We start from the raw sequence: 23,692 nt of genomic DNA on the forward strand, positions 1-23,692 counted from the left end.
TTAGCACTTGTTCTGGTACTGAACATTCTAGTTGTTTTGACAATGTGTAATGATATTTATCCACATTGTACCATCAAAAGGTATTATTAATTTCAGTACCTTCAAGATCATAATCTAGCAACCACCAGCCATGTCAGCTAGTAATCTAGTTATTGATGCTTTAGTTTTACATTTCCCAGAGGGTCATATAATTGGAATCAAAGACTACATTATGCTTTTAGATTAACTTATTTAATTATCATTTTAACTATTTTTTACTTTCATTTTTTGGGGGGAAAGAGAAGGCAAGAAAGAGGAAGACAGAGAGAGAATGGGCATGCCAGGGCCTCCAGCCATTGCAAACAAACTCCAGATGCATGTGCCACCTTGTGCATCTGGCTTACATGGATATTAAGGAATCAAATCTGGGTCTTTTGGCTTTGCAGGCAACCACCTTAACCATTTAGCCATGTATTCAGCGCATAGATCCCTTGTATTAATAATATGAATTTATGTTTGCTCTATAACTTGTCCATATAAGTCAGTTCTTTTAAACACTCAGTAATATTCCCTTGGACAACAGTACTGCAACTAATTTATGTGTTATCTACTGAATGCCAGCTTGAATAAAATGGCGCTAAGCGTCACTGTGCAGGTTTTAGTGTGGATATAACTTCTTAATTCATTTCAGTTAATACCAAGGTGTATTACTGCTGGATTATATGGCGGGAGTATAATTTTCTTGTAACAAGTTGCCAAATTGTGCTCCAAAATGTCACTGAGATGTTACATTTCCTTGAGAAATGAATGAGTATTCTGTTACATTATATTTTTAACACAATTTGGTGTTATTTTGGCCATCCAAAGTGATGCAGTGATTATTCAGTGTTACTTCTATTTCAGCCCCTTTAAGAGGCTCACTTTTCTTCTGTAAGCCTTCTTTAGGGGTTCTTGGTTTGGCTGTCCTGAGCATTTTAAAAAATATTCTGTATCCCTTATTTTTGACTTTTGGGTTTTCTTTGTGTATTTTGACAGCGTGTCTTTGCCAGGTGAAAGTATTTCAAATATTTTCCCTGATTTTATGATTTGTTTTTTCATTTTCTTGACATTAATTTTCAGAAAGAAATTTTTAGCTTGAATTATTTCAAGCCTATAATTTTTTTCTTTCATTGGATAGACCTTTACTTTCTGATCTAAACCTATGGCTATACTAAACATCATGTAGAATTTGATTATATCTTGCTTTCTGGAAGTTTTATATTATTGCATTTAACATGTAGGCCCATGATCCATTGTGACTTAGTGTTTTGTAAAAGGTGTAAAGTCTGTGTTGTAGTCTGGTGTGCATTGCTGGTAGAAATCACCCAATCAAGAGCAGCTTTTTTTTGGGGGGGGGGAAAGAGGTTTATTTTGGCTTACAGGCGCTTGGGGGAAGCTCTCTGATGGCATAGGCAGAGAGTGGACATCACCCCCTGGCCAACATCAGGTGGACAATGGGAACAGAACAGTGTTCTGTCCAGGGAATGCTGGATATAACACCGTTAAACCTGTCCCCAGCAATGCACTGCCTCCATGAGGCGTTAATTCCCAAATTTCCAGCTGGGAACCTAGCATTCAGAACACCTAAGTTTATGGGTGACACCACCACAGTCTGTCTACTTAATTCTTGATGTTTATACCTTTTCTCAGTTTGACTTGGCTCTGTTAATTTTTTTCTCAAATATGGCATGAATATATACCTGTGTGTCTGTTTCTGGCATCTCTACTGTATTTCACTGATCACTTTTTCTTTTGCATTTGTTACCTAGACCACACAGTCTTCATTATTGTAGCTGCATTTTCAGTCTTGAAATCAGATATAGCCAGCAGTCTGACTTACCATCTCCTCCTTCATCAATACTGTTAGCTATCCTCATTCTACTGCACCTTTATGTAAACTTTACAGTCAGTTTGTTAATATTTATGAAATGCCTTCTTGGTTTCTGACTGAGATGTAGTTGAACTCTTAGTTGGTTTGGCAAGAACTGACACCTTCAAAACAATGACTGTTCCTGTCCATGAGCATGTTCATAAGTCACCATTTATGCTTCTTAATACTTACTAGACGTGTTTGTAGGTTTTCTTTAAGCAAAAAGTATTTTTTAAACAAAGAGATTTACTTGTTTAAGAAGTTCACTTTTCCCCTGCATTTTATTAGCAGCCTTGTAAGAAGTTCTCTACTCATTCCTTGGGGATGATCTGTGCAAGTACTATTTAATGATTGGGCTTGGAAGAAATGTCTTGCTGACTTGTATGTTTTTAAACACATTTTTCTCATAAATTGTCATAGCTTCTTTTGTATGTGCATGTGTCCATGTGTATGCATATATAATTGTTCATGCCGGGGGTGACACACTTGTGCATGTATCTATGGGTGTGCATATGTGCATGTCTGTTCATGTGTGCAAGGGAACACATGTGCATATGTCTGTGTGTACACAGTGAATATCTGTTCATATGTGGGTGGATACTTGTGCATCGAGATGCACATTCACATGTGCTCAGGTTCTTTTGCTAGCAAGAAGAAACTTTCTGATATATTTTTTTTAATTTTTTATTTATTTATTTGAGAGCGACAGACACAGAGAGAAAGACAGATAGAGGGAGAGAGACAGAATGGGCGCGCCAGGGCCTCCAGCCTCTGCAGATGAACTCCAGACGCGTGCGCCCCCTTGTGCATCTGGCTAACGTGGGACCTTGGGAACCGAGCCTCGAACCGGGGTCCTTAGGCTTCACAGGCAAGCACTTAACCACCAAGCCATCTCTCCAGCCCTTATATTTTAAAAAATTTTGTCCACACTTTTTTAATTTGAAAAAGGGTCACTCACTGACCTGGAGCTCTACCAATTAGGCTACACTGGCAGTCCACTTAGTCCCAAGACTCCTCTTGTCTCTACCTCTCCCTACACAGGGAATATAGGCGAATGCCAACACACAGGTATTTCATATTGGTCCAATTTCCAGACTCAGGTCCTCAAGCTAGCTAGGCATATATGTTGCCTACTAAGCTGTCACTCCAGCCCCCAGTGCAGCCTTTCCATCACACCTAAATTTTATTATAATTTATTATAACAGTATTCAGGAGAAAATATATTTCCAGGTGTTCAAAACACATGAAGACAATTAGCAACCTCTTGTTTAGCTCTACTCACACTGTTTTACTGAGACACAATCAAAATACATCTTTATTTCTGAAATAGCAGTAATTTTGATATTATCCTTCAAAAAAATCATATTATTCATATATGATCACCTCATAATGAAATTTCTGGTCTAAAATTATTCACTGCAATTTAATGCTATCAGATTTGTAAAACCTTATGCAAGTCACAGTCTTATACATTTTTATTACCATTTATTTTTGAGAGAGAGAGACAGGAAAAGGAAGAGGCAGAGAGAGAGAGAGAGAAAAAAGAGAGAACCAGGGCCTTTCAGCTGCTGTGAACCAACTCCACATGCATGCACACCCTTGTGTGCAGGTGCAGTTTTTTTGTAACTGTACATCTGGCTCTGTGGGACCTGGAGATTTGAACATGTGATTTTAGGCTTTGCATGCAAGCACCTTAATCTCTAAGCCATATCTCTAGCCCACCAACATATACATTAAAAAATCCTATTATTTTCTCTGCAAAGCCAATTACTTTTTATGAGGCATAAACTAAGCTATTCATATGATAGACATTTATTTTAAAATATAACTTGACTTTCAAAATTATTCATTTTTCCTTATTTCCAATAGGAATTCCCTACTTAAAACATTGCCAGCACTTAGAATCTTCAATGGTGAAATGGTAACCTCTTCTTCAGAAATCCCCACTGAAGGAGACTGTCATCCATCCTCAGGAGGCTTCCTGGCACTCTGTCAGTCTCAGATTCAAGAGTTTTCCACAATATCTGAGAACTATACTACTCAGAAAGGGTAAGACCTTCTATTTTCTTCTAGTATTTACAATCAACAATATAACATATTCAAATGTTTTAAAATATTCCCATGATCTAAATGATACTGGTTTTAAATAAAAGCAATATGTTGGAAGATTTTATCTGTTTTCTTTAAAATATGTTTATATGTATTTTGATCAAAATCATCAAATAACCAAACACAAATTTATTCAACAATTATCATGGACAAGATTTCCTTTAATTTTTTAAAATTATTTGTTTACTTGTAAGCAGAAAGAAATAGAAAGGAGAGAGAGAGAGCTGGAGAGATGGCTTAGTAGTTAAGTGCTTGCCTGTGAAGCCTAAGGTTCAAGGCTTGATTCCCCAGAACCCACATAAGCCAGATGCACAAGGTGGCACACACATCTGGAATTTGTTTGCCATGGCTAGAGGCCCTGACACACTCATTCTGTCTCTATCTATCGGTCTCTTTCTCTCTCTGCCCAATAGTTACTCTCAAATAAATAAATATTTTTAAAATAATAAAAATAAATATTTTTAAAAAAATAAATATTTTTTTTTAAAAAAGGAGGTGGGGGAAGAGAGAGAGAGAGAGAGAGAGAGAGAGAGAGAGAGAGAGAGAGAGACAGAGAATGAGCATGTCTGGGCCTCTAGCCACTGTAAACAAACTCCAGATGCATGCACCACTTTGTGCATCTGGCTTTATATGGGTATTGGGGAAATCAGACCTGGCCTTAATTTCTGAGCCATCTCCCTAGCCCTACAGACAAGATTTTTAATCCTCAAGGAATTCACAGTTTATATATATATATATATATATATATATATATATATATATATATATATATATATATATACATACATACATACATACATATATATATATATATATATATCACATACATATTAGAGAATCATATTACACATTTATTATTTATAAACAGATATATATATATATTTGTTCATTTAGGACTATAGTGGAATCAGTATTAGTATACATTCAGACTATAACATCTAATAGCTATAATCAAATTTGAAACAATTAGAACTTCCTTTTCCTAACTTGAATTCTGAAAGTATTACAATGCATGAACTATAATTGATTCTTTTGAGCTGAATTTTAAATTTTACATTGCTCCAGAAAGTGCAAATATAAAAGCAAAATAGTTTAAAGTCTTTCTCCCATGGTTAATCATAATCTTTAATTATTACTATTTACATTTTCATACATATTTCACTTGTATCAAATGGTTTTCTGTTTAAATATTTTGCATATAGACTCATGTTAGAAACAATTCTCACTGGGCATGGTGACACATGCCTTTAATCCCAGCACTTGGGAGGCAAAGGTAGGAGGTTCCCCATGAGTTCCAGGCCACCCAGAGACTATATAGTGAATTCCAGGTCAGCGTGGGCTAGAATGAGAATGTACCTCAAAAAGCCAGAACTAAAACAAATCTCATATTAATAATTTTTATAGTTAAATAAATGTTTATATCAATATTAAGGTTATTGACATTTGTATTTATGTAAATTTGAACTAATACTTCCTCATATATAAGTGGTAATATATAATTTCCTATTAACCTTTGATATACCATGTGTCTATCTGAATTTTAATTTTATATTTGTACTTTTAAATGTTATTGTTAATTATTGTTAATTGTTAATTAGGTTTTCTTTATAATTTAAAATGAAGATTATGTTTGCAGTGTACATATTGGTAAATAAAAAACTTGCCAGAGCACTCATTTCTACATTATTAGCTAACAAAATTGGTGAAACACACACACAGAAAAATCTAATAATTGTCTTCATGAGCAAAGGCACTAATACCTGTGTTTTAAGAAATAATTATATGACTCATGTTTTCTCTGTGTAAATATTTATTATTTCTTCCATTTTATTGCTTAGGAAGGTAAATCAGGTGGAACATGTATTTAGTTTACCAATAAAATAATAAAATGGAGGAAGTAATTCATTATTTATTTCATTTTTACATATCGTGTGGTACTTAAAATTGTGACTCTGTTTATACTATGCAAGTATTGTATATCTGCTATTCTGAAAGTACACTTTCAAAAGTGAAATTAAGACAATTAAAGTGCAGCCAAAATAAGGCTGGCACAAGGAGGAAGTCAATTTATTACTAAGCATTTCAGATTGGCAAAGATGGAAGTTTGATCAATTGCATGCATCACAAAGTCCAAACGACAAAGATCCAACCGTGGTTCAGGAGACTTTTAGCAATTTATGCTTAAAATATTTGGATTATATTTGCCGTGGGCAATGTTTCCCGCCCCCCCAGGGAAAAATAGTAAGCAAAACATTCCCATAATGTTAGTTCTTTGTTAAGATGGCCAATCCAAATATTTTGTGTGGCAAATGTCAATGCAGAAAATGCTTTGATTTCATGAATAACTTCTCCAAATTTAGGCAGCCATTATTTATCATGATCATTATAGTAAACACATGAATGTTTCTTATTTGTTTAAATCAAAATACATTATATAGAATGGTCCTAATACCTTTAGACATTTTTTCATGATTGACAGATTTAATTTATTTATATTGGCTTTTTGAGATTAGGGCCTCACTGTAGCCCAATCTGACCAAGAATTCCCTGTGTAGTTTCAGGTTGGCCTTGAACTCACATTGATCCTCCTACCTCTGTCTCCCAAGTTCTGGGATTAAAAGCATGCACCATCATACCTGGCTCTACTGACATATATTTTCAGATTTTGCTAAAGATAAGATAAAGTTTTATGTAAATAACTACAACTGAATTTTATTGAATAGAGTAGTTAATCTCTGTGTTTACTTTTGACAAAATTCATTTTAAAAACCTATATATGTGTGAATGTCTATGGAGTCTTATAAATGATGTCTTCTTTTATTTGATCAGGGATGTTTTTACTTTGGAGGCTGTAGAAAATCTCTGTGATTATTTTAAGAAATTGATGGAACTTAGTAATGAATGCAGATATGCTCATGAACATGGAGATCTGAGTATCACCGAGACAGTAGAAGCAGAGGTCCAGCACAACCATTTGGCATTTTCAAGCAATAACAACACACCGAAAAACATGGTCTTTCAGTCTCAGACTAACAAACACAACACAAACTCACCAGATATTAATGAGAAATTGATAGACTTTGACTCCATGAATACCCCATTGAGCTGTGAAGATATGGAAGGAATAAATCAGAAAAAAATAGTAGGTCAGAAGATGGAAGATGGCAAGCCAAGTTGTATTCCCACTGAAAGAATTACATTCGTGGAAACAGTAATGATAGATTCTCCATTGAGTAATCACCAAAATATTGAACACTGTGAAACAATGTAAGATCCATAAACCATTTTACTTACAGAGGTCATGTTTAGTGTTTTTTTAAATGATGTTAATTAATGGTGCCCAGTAATTACTAGGTGACATAAGTTTTATTGTTTTTGTTGTACACAAATTACTAATCACAACACAGACTAATTTGTTAAATTTGGCTGGTTCTAATTTAAATTTTAGTATTGTTGAGTGTAAACTGAGTATAACACTATCTTTCTGCTTTTAAACTTCAAAATTTCTAAAATTAACTTGAACAATAAAGAAATATATATTCTAAAGAAATATTTTGTTAATTTTTTTAATTTTAAAAATTATGCCTTTACATATACCCCAATCTTGCAAATGTTTAGTTGTTTGATATTTATGTATATAGATAATATTTTCCAAGTATGCTGCAATATTATTCCTGGGCATAACAGCTCTTTAATGTAGAAAAATATTCTCAGTGTCTGTCAATTTTTGAAAGCTGTCTTTTACTGCTTATATTGAGTCAGTAAAGACTGGATTTTACTTCAGCTTGTCAACTTCATTTTCTTTTTGCAATTAACCTCAGTGCCAGGCCAGAAAGCCCCAGCTTTTCCTATAATGAATAGCATAGACTAACAGAGTACCCCAGGAGACTCAGTTCTGTAATGATTGGTACTGAACAGAGTATCTCAGAGACTTGACTTCTGTAATGACTGGTCCTGAACAGAGTACCCAGTAGACCCGGCTTCTTCTATAGTGGATGGTTCTAAACAGAGTATCCCAGTAGACCCAGCTTATCCTAATATGACTAGTACTGAACAAAATATCACAGTAGACCTTCTTGCCTTTTCCAGTCTCTCTGTTTTCAGCAGTTGGCAGTTTAAACCAGGATTTCTTTTTGGAAGCTATATACATAATTGGACATGAATTTTAACACTTAATAAAAGTGGCCTTAGTATTTCCTGGTTTGCTTTAACATTTTAGTTAATTGTGATTGCCTTTCTCCGAACACTCCAGATGCTGTCTATGCAGACTTCTTATAAACAATGCTTGGAATTTCTTGATAAATCATAAGTAAAATAGTCAAATGGTTATAACATATAGGGGAGAGAAACTGAAAATACAAAAAAAAAGTACAAAAAAATTTCTACTGAGCTGCATCCCCAACCATTAGTTTTTTTGAGATAGGGTCTCACCATATAGCCCAAGCTTGTCTCAGAACCATGTGTCTTATGTCTAAACCCCCAAATTTTTGGATTATAGGCATGTGCCACCTTGGCCAGTTTTTTCTTTATCCTCCAAAGAATATATTGTGTTCTTTTGAAAAATTGTCATCAGCTTTTTTCACAAGATGTATAAATATGCACTAAATTCATAGCAAAATTTACAAATTTCTGTTTTTTTTTTTTTTTTACCAAGGGAAGATTATTTGTTGAAATGCAACAATTTCTTCCAAATATTAGCATTACAAGCTAGTTTGTTTTAGTCCCGAAGTTTTAGCCATTAACTTCAGTTTTGTATTCATGGCAAAATATATTGAAATATACACTGGCTGTGTAAGAACTGGTGATGATGGTACCAGTCACAATAGTAAATCTACACAGCAATAGAAAATGCCAGCATCATTCTTCCCTAATTTCTCACACATACACTACCAGACAAAAATGGTGCAATTATGTCTCTTTGTTTTAAGCTGAGGAACATGAGGAAACTGAAAATTTCATTGGTTTTAGCAATCAGTAAAGTTATCAGAAACTATTTTCAAGGAAATAGTGGGGAATGGAATCGTTATTACATATACATTCTAAACCAAACAGTAATTTAACAGGAATTATGACAGTATTGATAATATTCCTGTAATAATCTGTGTGGGGAAGGGAACATGCTAGTTATGAAGAGCTTAGTGATGAAACTGTGACCTCACTTAGAGTCAGTGAACGTTTGTGTTTCATTTAGTTTAGTCTCGTAGTGCAGCTTTGGGGGGCTATGGACGACCACCAGTGTTGAATGATTCAAGGTATGGATATCTACAAATGGCAGTGGTCTAGGAACGTGCTAAATTTTTCCATTCAGTTTGTAAAAGTGTGGTGTATTTGCTATTGTGCAGGGAGAAAAGAGAAGCTGGGAAGGTCCTCATGGGTCTCTCTTTCTAACCTTGAGGAACCTACTTCCTCTTCTTCTCCAAGGAGATCCACAGTAATGAGGACTTTAAGCTTCTTTTCCAAGTCAACTGTGGCATCCACATTAGTTCCTTCTCTTCTGCATCTTCTCTTCCCTTGCTTCTGCCTGACAAACATCCTCAGTGTCATATAAAAATCTCTGTAATGTCCTCCTTTTGAAATATATTTGGGGAAAAAAAGCTCCTCTGAATCTAGATCCTTCTCTAACCTCCTGGTTCATTCTTTCCTTCAGATTAGAAGGCTCAAATACTACTTTTACTTCTATAGATATAGTTAAACAAAAGAAGGGGCATTATGTATAAATTTTAATTGATATTTTATGTGTTTCATATATGATCTATATTTGTAGAGGGCCTCTTGTGTACCAGTATCCATTTATATATATTAAATATGATAAACATTGTTTCTCCTCCTGACAGTTCAGCAGCTATGATAATCCAGGCTTACTGGCGTGGGTACATTGTACGCAGGCAGAGAAAATTTTCTGAAAATATAAATCTTCCTGACAAAGAACCCCTGCTGAGTCCCTTAATGCATAATCAAACTACTGTAAAGAAAGAAGGAAGAGGAAATGCTGTGAATATCCAAGAACAGAGGGAGATGGCTGCTCTTTGTATTCAGGTTAGTTTCAATCTTTTACAATCAAGACTAATTATAATAGATAAGTTACTCATTATTCACTGGGTTATTCTGTATTAAAAAGAATTTTTAGTGATCTGCCATTACTTGTATTGATTTCTTGCTTAAATGGGTATAGAGACTATAGTAGGAGAGTAGCTGTAATTCTGCTTACTATCTGGACTGAGGAAGTTAGCCTTTGAGTCTGAAATAGTGTGTATATAACTACAAATCAAGCAAGCCACACAATGATATTTGACTTTCTCTTCTATGCAGCATTTGCCAAGTCAGCTAAGATTTGAATAGTCAAAGATAATCATTTGGATATTTGTAGAAGCATGTTCAAAAAACCTATAAAAAATTGTTAATGGTGGGTCTACAGAGATGGTTCATTGGTGAAAGGTGCTTGTTTGCAAAGCCTGACAGCCTAGGTTTGATTTCAAGTAACCCACATAAATCAAGATGCATAAAGTGGTACGAGTGTCTAAGTTCATTGGCATGCCCATACTCTCTCTCTTTCTCAAATAAATATTTTTTTAAATCACTTATGGTATTAAAATGCCTATTTCACTTAATATTTCAAAAAGTAAGACATGAAAATACTGTTTCTACAGAACTAAGACCTTATTTTGAAATGCATATAGTTTGATTATATTCTTCCATTCATTTACTTATTCAACATGTTTAATTATTAATTTAGTGTTTAATATTGTTAAGCAATGCATGCTTAGGAAATAAAGCTACAAATCAACAGACATGGAATATGTCTCTATAAATTGTCATTCTGGTGGAAAACACCAACATGAGCTAAATGCATACTTAAGGGAAAGTCTATATACGAAGTCACAGAAAGTACTTTTCCTGAGCTGGTTGAATGTAATTCTGCAAAACTTAGCATTTTTCTTTATTTATTCTTTCAGCAAATATTCCCTTACATAAAAGCCCAACTAAGTTGCATTATATTGAAGCCCATGATTACATAATATGAATGAAGAAGAAAATGTAAATCAGCATATGTGAAAGAGAAACTTCATTGTACATGTGTGAAATGTGCATATGTATATCCATATTTATGTGGTGTGCATTTGTATGCAATATTCTGTGTACAATGTGAGTGTGTGTGTGTGTGTGTGTGTGTGTGTGTGTGTATGTGTGTGTGCATTCACATGTGGTGACCCAAAGACAACTTCAGAGTTTCATGCTCAGCAACACTATCTACTCTTTTAGAGGCAGGAATTCTTATTGGCTTAAAGATCACCAATTAGACTAGGTTAGCTGTCCCATGAGGTCCAGGGATCCTCCTTTCTCCATCTCCCTAAAGTTAGGAATATAGATGAACAGAGTCACATCCAGCATTTTTAAAATGTGTATTAGGAATAAACTCAGGCAATGATGTTTTTGAGAACTTTGCCCACCAAGATATCTCCCCAAACCCAAGTTTATCATTTTAAATAGATAAGATATAGAAGACCATAAGGTGACACTGAACTGAAAAAACTATGCTTCTTGTTATCTAGGGGAAAAAATCCCAGGCTAAAAGGATATCAGAATTAAAGGTCTTATCTTAGAAACATATATGTACAGTATTTGAAGAATGACAAAAGTGAATATTGCTAGAGAAAGACAAAGTAGAGATACATAGGAACTATAAAACTTAGGGGTTTGTATAAATCTTTGGCATTAGTCTGAAAAATATGGGAAGATGGTGACAGAGTTTAAAAAGTATACTGATACTGTCATGTTCAAATCCACGTTTTGCTAATTTATATTGGAGGAGAACAGGAGTTATGGCTGAAAGACTAGTTAGGAACCTAGTATAGGATATTGAGAAGAAATATGGTGACATGGATAAGGCTAGCAATGGAAATGGTAAGATTCAAATATTCAAGGCTATATATTGATTTATGTATCATCATATAGAAATATATAATATGGATGTAAAGGCTGACAATGTTAAGGGTGGGGATGTGTTTTATGAGACATGTGGGAATTAGGAACACCTTCTAGGTATTGGGAACAAACTAGAAGAATAACATTAAAACTAACAAAGATAATACCTCAAGTGACAAAATTTTATTGTTAATGCCACTATTTTCAAGGGAAGTAGTTCTGTTAAGGGTTTCATGACTAATCAATATTTTAGTTTGCTTCACTTTGTTACATTATTCCTCCTGAAAGTACTATGTAGTCAGAGATTTTACTAATGCTTGGTAGTGGTAAAATAAGGAGAGGATAGTTTGTTTCAAGGCAACTCTAAGAAAAAGAAACATTAGTTACTATCTCAGAATATTATTCTGCATAAAAGTATAGCTACCATTGTGCTACTATTCTCCTGCCAATCTGGGCCAAGCAATGCAATGTTTAGCATTAATAGTAAATAAGCTAGTCAAGTCTTGCTTCAATCATCTCAACAAAGAAAAATTCATTTCATTTTACATTCAGTGGTTTATACCTCTAATGGATATCTTTTGGTTTAGCTTCTTTGAATCTATAATAAAAGAAAGCATAATTCAGACTTCTTATATAATTAAGGGGAAATATTTTTCAAACATCGTGGTAGTTAGGTTACTGAGTTCATCTTTTGCTTTGTATAGTCTTCTAGTTTCCAAGTTTATTCAGCTTAAAATATGAATTCTAGATTGCCCAAGCAAGCTGGGAGTAGATTGTGATTTAGCAGAAATTTACCTTGTTCTTAGAACATAATGAAGAACTCATGAAAGATGCTGAGAGTGCTCTCTGCTCATCAAAATTCAAGTTCTCCTTCCTGTCTATATTTCCAGGACATTTTCAGTTTATTTCAGTTCTCTACCCAACTTTAGTTAACATAATATAAATGGAATACATTTGCACCACTTCCATGTCTTCCCCATACCTCCCATGGATATTCCTCTGTATAGATTTCTGTTTCTGGTTGACTGAAATGTATATAGCCCCTGAAGCATCTTTGGAAGGACCTCTTGTGAATGAAAAGTCTGCAATGCCTGTGTGTGTGTGTGTGTGTGTGTGTGTGTGTGTGTGTGTGTGTGTGTTTGGTTGGAACAATAGTGCTAAATTGCAACTAGGCTACAAAAACAACTAGAATACTGAAATGATACAGAAGGATATAAAGTGATTAATATATATGCCTGGTGCCTGGTGACATAAATTTGGACCCTAAGACCGTATTTAAAAGCCTGATGCAAGCATCATACACTCTGAAATCCCAAGTGCCTAAGACAACAGGATGTAGAAATAAGAAAGAATATTTCAAAATTCAGAGACTAGCTAGTCTAGAATTTGTAGCAGCCAGCCAGGCGTGGTGGCGCATGCCTTTAATCCCAGCACTTGGGAGGCAGAGGTAGGAGGATCACCATGAGTTCAAAGCCACCCTGAGACTACATAGTGAACTCCAGGTCAGCCTGGACCAGAGTGAGACCCTACCTCGAAAAAACAAACAAACAAACAAAATAAAATAAAATTTGTAGCAGCCAAAAATAAGAGAGACCCAGTGTCAAACAAGGTGAAGACAAAGACAATGCACTGAAGTTGGCCTCTGATCTGCCCATGCACACTATGACATGCACACACCCATATTACTTACATTCTGCATACACACATACACATATTCATGCACAAATGGCAATAAGAAACATGGCCAGAAATGTGTATTAGATTTAAAAAATGCTCTGTGAGTCGTAGTTGATAGTAATTAGAAAATAAAAAGATTTTAGGTGTGCACAAGGATGATAGTATTGTCTGGCTTAAAGTTGTTTGGAATGGGTTGGAAATGAATTCATTTTAAATGGATTACTGTAGATAAATATATACCTTTACCACAGTAAGTAATTTGAGTTTATGATCCAAATACCATATTCCAACACATTTATATTGAATGATAAAAATTTCTAGAGCTGTAAATCTTGGCTTTAAATAGACTCATGAGGCAAATATCTCTAGATGGCACAACAGAAAAATAGACAAAAATATCTTTGTGAAAGTCCTGTCTCTTAAGATGATTTGTGCTGGAGACAGTGTGAGTACTAATGAACCAATTATTTGATTTATTCCACTGAAAGCCCACATTAAAGGCTACCTTGTTTTACTTTTTTCACTTACTGTGTCTGATCTTGAAATCTCAATATTATATTGGTGCAAACGTGGGGAGTAGTAGGTGAAAAGTTAGCCAAGGAGAAAAAGAGGATCTTGCAAGATCAAGATCAGGGAAAAAGGGATATGAAGGGAACCTCCCTTGCAGAGAAAAGAATTCTTCTGATTTTTCACATTCAGAAGAATAAAATACAACATGAAGAATGGAACCAAGAGAGAAGAATTTCAGAAATAAGAATGTATAAGGAAAGATGAATTGTTATAATCCTAAAATAAGAGGGGTAAGAGCAAACTAGGGCATTTGGCATGTGCTAGTCATCCAGTGAATGAGACTTGCCTTGTTCTATAAAAACAACCTAACAAATTGAAAAAAAAAGTATCATGAGAAATACACAGACCTGGTCCCACTGACCCTAATGGGCAGGAGAATCAGGAAAGCCACTTTCCTCTTTTTTTTTTTTAAACTTAATTTATTAGTTTTCAGCAAATACAGGCAGTTTGGTACCATTGTTTAGGTTCATCCATGACCTACCCCCTCCAAATGGACCCTCCTTGTTGAGGTAAATGGGTCGTGCATTGTGGAGTTAGTCCACAGTTAGTGGTACAGTAAACATCTCTGCATATCATGACCCAACATGTGACTCTGACATTATTTCTACCCCCTCTTCTGCAAAATTTCCTTGCGCCATGTTGGGTTCATTTTTGGTCTGCTTCAGTACTGAGGTGTTGGGGGCCTTTGAGGCTCTGACTCTCTGATTTGGTAGGAGTTGATTTTTCTCTGTGTTGGTCTCCTTCCCCTTTGTTCTGGTATCCGGTTCATCAGGAAACAGCACCCTTGCTTGTTTCGCCAATTTTCTTTAGTTTCAGTCGGGCCCCTTTTGAGGTATGTTGGGGCAGCTCTCTCTTTAGGATCTGCATCTATCTGAAAAAGAGAAGCAGATTCTCCAACCGAGAGTAAGTTAGCAACCGTAAAATTGAGATAACACTTACTTTTTTGACAGAGATTTTAATAGGTGTAGGCCCTCTTGTACCCCATGCTTGATGGTAGCTTGATATTGGAGAGTGGGCTTATGTTTGGATATGGTTTTGACTTGTTTCCCAGCTCCAGCTGTGGGTCTCGTACCACTGAGTGGATCAGTTAGCCAAATCAAGAGCAGCTGGTTCCCCACCATGGCTGTGTGCCACTATTGTACTTGTGTGGCATCACACCAGGTTATTTGTTGCTAATTAGGTTAGACCATGAGTTAGGAAAGCCACTTTCTTAAGCAGTGCTTCCAATTTTGTTCTTCATTACAGAAGAAAGTCCACTATTCTGCTCCTCCCACTTAAATTATGTAAGTTCAGGAATTTATTGACATCCTGTTCTTCTCATATTTTGAGAATCATGAGAAGTAGACATTGTTGTAGCAAGTTCTAAAACAAATATTACATTCACTGAAGTTAATTTTTTGAGGCAAAATCATCAGACTTTAGTCAATAGTTTTTAACATTATATAATGTTTAATGTTACAGAACTTTCTTACTTGGTTAACTAAAGTAGGTTTGCTAGAAGAAAAGGGTCAAGGTCATTAAGAAAAGGAGTAATTAGTGAATGTCTATTATGGGACTGGCATTTTCTTATTAGTATATATAAATTTTCAACTTGATCTAGTGTCACTACATACATTTGACAATAAGAGAAAATTTAGTACAGCTTCCATTTTTTGCAAATAGAAACAGTGACTTGGGGATCTATTTGTTTGAAAGAAATATTCAATGTCTGAAATTTAATTACAAGACAACTTGGCCACAGCATCAGAATGCAAGAACACTTGTGAGCAGTAATTATAGGCAACTACAGAAATCTTACTGATAACATAATATCATCCTTTTGGTGGCTCAATTAACAATTTTGCATATAGATGATGAAAGTAGATGGATAGATGATGATGATGTTGATAAGTAGATGATAGATTGGTAGATAGATAGGCAGACAGACAGATAGACAAAGACAAATGGGTATATACATTCTGACTTATGCATTCAGTTGTTAAATTACACACTAAGGGAGTCCTGCTTGCCACTGTTCCCCAGTTCCTAGCTATGCATTTATTAGTACATAGAACTATTCCATATGTTGTTTATTTCCCTTATTTATTATACCTGTTTTCAATCTCATCCACATTGTAATAGAAAGTCCATGCATACAAATTTTTTGTATGTTTTATTATCTGCAGTAGACATGCAATCATTGTCATTGATATATATTCATTAACCTTCAAAATCCATGCTACATATTTGCCAACCACAAATATATGATGAACTATCACTTAGAATATTGATCTTTTGGGGCTAGGGAGGTGGCACAATGATTAAACAGACCTGCCTACAAAGCCTGTCTGCCAGAAATAACTTTACAGTCACCTCCATAAAGTCTGACCCAGCAAGTGGGGCAAGACACACACACACACACACACACACACACACATGCACAAGCCTGCATACATACAAACATACATGCATACATACACTCATACACACACATGCACAGACTTGAAATAAGTAAATAAAAATACTATTTTCATTTGTATTTCCATAAAAAAATTGTTGGTGGACCATGCCTATTCTCCTATTACTTGGGACATAGAGAGAGAAGGATAAAAGTTCAAGGTCATTCTTGGCACACAGTGAGTTCATGACTAGCCTAGAATACATAGTCACTATCTCAAAAAAAGAAAAAAAAATCATATCAGTTACATAAAGCATTTCTGGAATTTATGGATGACAACTAATAAGAGCCTGATGCATCACTTGGTTTTCAACAGTAAGCCTTGTTTTCTGACTGCACATGATCATTAGTTATTGAGCTACTGGCCAGTATTCTCACATTTAAAACCAGTACACATACACTCCTTATTATATGTGTTATATATCACCATATTATGTGAAAATAATCATTATAGATAATGTCTGTACACATTTTATAAGACCTATTTTGAAATATTTCTACATTGCTGTCTAATAGTGATTATTTTCCAATATCTGCAAATCTCACATCAATATTCCTCACTACTTTATAAACATTTGTTTAGACATTGGCTTAAAATACAAACAAGTATATCACTTAGTTTTATGTGTTAAATTTAAGCTTTATATACAAAATCCTCCTTTTTTTCTTGAACTTCATTGAGTGAAGAAATTAGACCATTAACACTACAGAGATTTTCACTTTCTGAATTTTGCCAAATTCATATCCCTGATGTTTAATATGCTCCTTGCCCCTTATTTTCTGTAAAAATGATGATAATATCTTATATTGGGTCTGATTTAGATGTCTTTGTTCTTCTTGTATTTTTGAGGATGCTTCATAGGTGGTGGTCTGTGTCACAGCCATGAAGTTCATAGTGGCTAGTTTACTCTCATTAAGGAGCACTACTATCCAAAAATAGATGTTGTGAAGGTCAGCCATTATTAATTGATTTAAAAATGGTCATTGATTGCATCTACTACTCCACTGTTTAATGAAAATTTGTCAATTAAAAGAAACTGAGTCTAAAATATTCCATTACTCAGAGGTATAATAATACAGAAAATACAGACTAAATGTTTTATACTTTATTTATCAAGTTTTGATTATTGAGGATTTTTAGGATTTGACAGAGGTTACTAAGATGTGAGCTTTGTATTTAATGTATAAAGAGAATGTGTTCTGTTTGTTCCCATTGCAGTCACTTTTGTTTCTTTCATACTACCCCTGATTTGTTCAGTGGTATTTTCTTTGAGTTATCATTTTAGATACAATTCTGTAATCTCTCAACTTCCCTTACTTTCAAATGTGCTACAGTGTTGAAAATTCATTTAAAATATTTTTTCTCTAGGCTTTAAATCAGTACTTTGCCCACAGTTAGCTTGGTTCCTTTAGTGGAAATGATATCTAGAAACTTCAACCTAGGTTTCAGAGAACTGATTTCTAGAGGTATGACCATTGTTTTTGGATTGTTTCTAGTTCACTGGGCTTGAAAACACCTATCACTTGTAAATTAAGAAGTTGCATTTAGTTCATTTTTGGTCTGCTTCAGTGATGAGGTGTTGGTGGCCTCTAGGTCTCTGGATCTTTGATTTGGTAGAAGTTGATTTTTCTCTGTGTTGATCTCCTTCACCCTTGTGCTGGTACCCAATTCACCAAGGAAACAGCACCCTTACTTGTTTCGCCAATTGTTCTTACTTTTAGCTGGGGCCCTTTTGAGGTATGATGGGGTGGCTCTCTCTTTAGGATCTACATCTATCTGAAAAAGAGGAACAGATTCTCCAACGGAGAGTTACTTAGCACCAGACAAATGAGATAACCCTTACATTTTATAACTGTGGGCCAACTCTAGAATGCATGACCCATATACCTCAACAAGGAGGGGCCAAGGGAAGGGGGTAGGTAATGGATGAGCCTAGTAATGGTACCAAATTGACTGTATTCGCTGAGTACAAAACTAATTAATAAAAAAAAATAAAATAATAAATCATGAATTTTTCCAAAGAAAAAGAAGTTACATAGTTGCATTTACTTAACTACATTTGCACATCTGTTTTCTTATCCTTTTTAAATCCTTTTTCCTAATGACATGCATATTCCCTTGTTTTCTCTTTTCTCACTCCCCCCAGTATGTGCAGGTAGGTGTGCATGTGTGTGTGTGTGTACATCTATTCAAAGGTGGAATACAGATTACACAAATAAGAAAATTCTGTTTATTATGCCTCTGCTATAGGAAGGGAGCCAGCTGCAACACCTTGCCTTTGACTACCAAGTCTTAATTATTCTTGGTCAGTGGTTGAGAGGTTCTGACTGAGCTTTCTGGATTCTTTTCTGAAGTGATGGTGTGGATTCACAGGCTTGTTGTTATATAGATTGTAGATAATTACTATCCTTTCATGTAGTCTGGCCATCTTGCATATTCTGATTCTCTGTATTGAATATATTTGAATAAAAGTTTGAGGTTATTATCAATCTTTTCATCACAAATTGTAAGATGTCATTTGTGGCCAAATTTGTCTTTTAGGTGTATTTCATTAGGGTAAAATATTATCAATCCATATTATAATGAATTTTGTGTTGTGTGATTATGCCCACATACCAATATTTTTACTTTGAGCCAGTTATTTTTATATAGTGTTTATTTTATTTTGGTCAGAGAATTCAGGCTTTAATTTCTGTACCATCCTTCCTGTATTTACCTTTATATTTAACCACTTAAAATTAATATTATTTTATTTTATATGTAAATGATAATATATACACATGCATTTCAAAATATATTTGTATAATGTATATGTTTGTAATATATACATGATATTCATGATAAATAGAATACTAAAAAGTTTATTTTTACTTTGTTTTTTTACTTTATGTACACTAACTCTCACCATATATGTGTGTATATATATATATGTGTGTGTGTGTATATACATATACATATACATACACATATACATATACATACACACACACACACACACACACACACACACACACACACACATATATTTGATGAAGTTTAGAGAACTTCTCTATCCCAGGATATTAAGAGATCTAGATGACTTTAATATCAACTGAAATTGATTGTTATTGGCTGTTCTACCTCCCTAGTATACCCATGTGTATATACTGAGATTTTCCTATTCTGTAGCTTATTTTACTTAGAATGATTTGAAAATGAGCAAAATGGGTTTCTCTTTGTATCTATTCTTCAAGTTTGGAATGGGTCCTGGAGGAATTGTCAGATAATTGATTGGTTGACCTACATGTGCAGTTGAGGGAGTTTCAAAGATTCCTCTCTGCTTACCACAAAGCTAGTCTCCTGAGATCCAGACACATGCAGTTGTTTAATTTATCTTGAAGTTTTAAGTGTCACATAAAGTTCAAAACACAGATTATTGAGCCATTAAACTTAGTTCTGAGATGTTTTATCTTCCTAATGGGATAACACAGAGAATCTGGCTCCAGATTTGATCTATAACCCCACATAACATACTTTACATTTTTGTTTAGGCAGTGTGGAAGGGCTTTATTTTACGGAAGAAGCTGGTGACAGCCCTAGAGGCCATCAACAGTGAAGAGTCTGGGGAAGAATATGAAGAAATAAATTTAGAGGACTTCATTTTCGATGAAGTAAGTGCCAACCACAACAAGCAGTTGTTGCTGTTAACATACTGAGTATGCTGTTTTGAAATTAAGACAGTTTCTAATGTGTTTATCTTACAAATATTATATTTTGCCAAATAACACTTGCAAAAACATGCTACTACTTTCTTAACATCTCTTTCACTTGTTCTCTAAGCTGGTACAGTATATTAAGTGGCCATATGGTAGTGCCAAGACATTTTGCACCCTTTGACCTGATTCTCCAGAAGTTAGTGTCTTATGTAACCACAGGACGGTAACTAAAATTAGGGAAATAACATTGATTCAGAATTACATCTGGTTGACCTTATTCAGATTTATGTGTTGTCCTATAAATGTCCAGTCATGTAGTAGGAGCTTCAGGAATCATAGATGCCACTTAGTTGTCATTTTTTTTAATGAAAATTTATTTTTTCTTTTATTTTATGACTGTGATTCATTTAGTGACTATAGAAATTTCCATTTGGTCATAGTTTTAAAGTTTAAATAGAAAATTCCAGAAATAAGTAATACATACATATTAATTTGTATACAGTACTGAGTACTACTGCCGTTCTCCATCTTTTGTGGAACACAAGTCAACATTTTACCCTTTGTATAGCATATCCTCAGCATCAAAACATCCTGCTCACTAGCCACTCAGCAGAAATCTTTGTTATCAGATCAGATATTGCAAAATTACAATTTGTGTTCAAGTTATGCTTATTTTAGCCTTGGAGCTAGAGTGTAAATTAGAGGTGCTAGCCATTCTATTACCAGTATATAGTTCTAATTGTTCAGTTTTATTACTTATTATTTCTTTAAATGTCTTATTGTTTTGCATAGGATAAAAACACTACAAATAGGATTTGATATTGTGCATGACTTCAGGAAGCCACTGTGGGTCTTGGATGCTGACCCCACTGCATAACTCAGTTAACTGTGACTTATGTCTGTATGTGTGCATTGCGACACAGCTTTGAGAATGCTGATAGTTAATAGTACAGTGTTTGTCAAGTGTCATTTATGAGTTTAAATTCTATGCCATGTGCTTTTCTCTATTTTTTTTTATTTCATACAAAATTCAGTCCAAATCTCATTGCAATTCTGTTTCATTAAATTGTATGTCTGACTATACAGACTATCCTATTCCTAATGAAATAGATGCTCTCATTTGAGTTGATTTTATAGAGTCAAAAGGAAGCCTGCATGCATTCAAATTTATTTTGTTAGGATAAAAAGCCCTTCAGTGGTCATTGTTAGCATTCTCTAATTGGTATATGGATAATATAGCTGTAAAGTTGGCAAGAATTTCACACACTTATGTTTCTCATGCTTTAAATACTCAAAGGAATAATTGAGATGTTTCTTAAAATTACTTTATACAGTAAATTATTTATAGTTAAAAAAGATATTTTATTCTGTATGACAAAAATTTCTTGCTTTCTTGAAAATAAGTTAATTGTTTTAAAAACACAACTACAACTCAGATTCAAAATATTTCTGGTTTAGATATCATTGTAAATTTATTTCTGGTGTTCAACAATTTTTAATTAACCTGACTTTTCAGACAAAATTGAATTGAAGCCTGTTTTCCTTATAGAGAAGAATTTAACAACATATTCAAAAGAGAAAATACTATTTTATATTGGCTTACATTCGCATGAATAGTGAGTTTCTGCTGTTTCTAATATTATAGTGTTTACAAAAACAAGCAAACAAACAAACAAAAAACATAATGAGTTGTGGACTGTCCACAGTAGAAAGAAAGAAGCCAGAGAGATTCTCTTCATAGTGCTCATGGCCTTTTTTTTTTTTTTTTTTTTTTTTGGTTAGATACATTCCTAGGAATTGATGTTTTTACCTGTTTTGCACAATTCTTATGCTTACATTTGTCTTTTACTTAGTCACTTTCCCAATTACTTTAGTAAAAAAGGATTATGTCAAAATTTAAAAGATCTTCTATGCAGTTATGCCACCTAAGAACGAGAGCTTTCTTTTTTCCAATCCCTTTTTTTCTAATCCCTTTTATGTGTTTACTTATTTTTGTATTATTGTCCTAATTACTATATCCAGTACAATTTGAGTAAAGTTGCTAATGTCAGTCATCTTCTTTCTACTCCCTCATTTTAGAGGTAAAACTTTTACTATGCCACGTTTGAGTAAAATGTTCCTGACAGCTTTGTTATAGAAACACTTATGGATTAAGGAGCTTACCTTTCTTAGCAATATGTTGCAATGGTGGTTTTTATGGATGTATGTTTATGATGATGAAGGTATACACACACACATATGGCTTAATATATGTATGTATGCATATAATGCCAAATCTTGCTATTTTATTATAATCGAATTCAGGTATAATGCATTGTCAAACATAGAATATTTGACTTGCTAAAATTTTGTTCAGTCTTTATGCATTACTACTCAAGAAATAGTTAAGTCTGTCAATTTTATTTTATTTTTCATTTGTGCTTGTACTTTTATATATTTTTAAATTTTATTTACTTTTTATTGGTTATGGACATACTCAGTATTTAAACAGCACATGATAGGACCATCCTTTACCTTATATTTGTCCCCCCACAAAGGGACCCTCCTCACTGGGGATGCTGGTCATCTCCATGGGGATTGTGGGTTGTGCATTGTGGGGGCAGTCATGTGTTATGGGGAAGAGGCAATGTCTCTGTGCATGATGTCCCAACTTGTAGATCTAACAATCCCTCTGCCTCCTCTTCCACAAAATTCCCTTAGCCATGTTGGGTTTGTTCCAAGTCTACTTCAGTGATGGGCTCTTAGGAGCCTCTGGATCTCTGGTTTGGTAGGGGTAGAGTGTCCTCATTGTCTATCTTGATGTTCCCTTGTGCTGACATCAGTTTCACTGAGAAAGCAACACTTGTGAGCATTTCCCCTAATCCTCTATGGTTTCTGCTGGGGTGGGGTGAAGTGCAATGGGTCATTTCTCTCCTCAGGTCTCACTTCTGTCTGAAAAAGAGAAGCAGATTCCCCAATGGAGAGTGAAGCCAGAACAGGTTAAATGGGATAACTATTATTATTTTAGAGTGAATTTAATGGGTGAAGACCCTCTTGTAGCCCAAGATTAGTGGGAACTTGATATTGGAAAGCAAACTCATTATCTGGATGTGATTATGACTTGTTTCCCAGTTCTACCTCAGGAAAAGAAACACCTCTTGAGGTATCACCATACCTGATATAAAGCTATATCACAAAGCCATAGTAACAAAAATAGCATGGTCCTGGCTTAAAAACAAGAATATAGATCAATGGACTAGAATGAGGATATGGACTTTAGGTCAAGTAACTACAGCTACTTAATCTTTGACAGGGGCCCTAGTAATGTAGACTGCAGAAAAGACAGCATCTTCATCAAATGGTGCTGGTACACTGGCTAACCATATTCAGAAAAATGTAACTAGACCCACACA

General features: G+C 34.5%; 1 protein-coding gene across 1 annotated transcript in view; it reads left to right on the forward strand.

The window, feature by feature from the left end:
* Lrriq1 (leucine rich repeats and IQ motif containing 1) overlaps positions 1–23,692 on the forward strand; it is a 196,072-nt gene that overhangs the window by 81,085 nt on the left and 91,295 nt on the right. The window contains 4 exon segments of the mRNA XM_045152249.1: positions 3,758–3,937; positions 6,827–7,264; positions 9,832–10,033; positions 20,136–20,255. Coding sequence (XP_045008184.1) covers positions 3,758–3,937; positions 6,827–7,264; positions 9,832–10,033; positions 20,136–20,255 — 940 coding nt within the window.

Source organism: Jaculus jaculus, chromosome 6, assembly GCF_020740685.1.
Source record: "Jaculus jaculus isolate mJacJac1 chromosome 6, mJacJac1.mat.Y.cur, whole genome shotgun sequence".
In the NCBI taxonomy this organism is placed as follows: Eukaryota; Metazoa; Chordata; class Mammalia; order Rodentia; family Dipodidae; genus Jaculus; species Jaculus jaculus.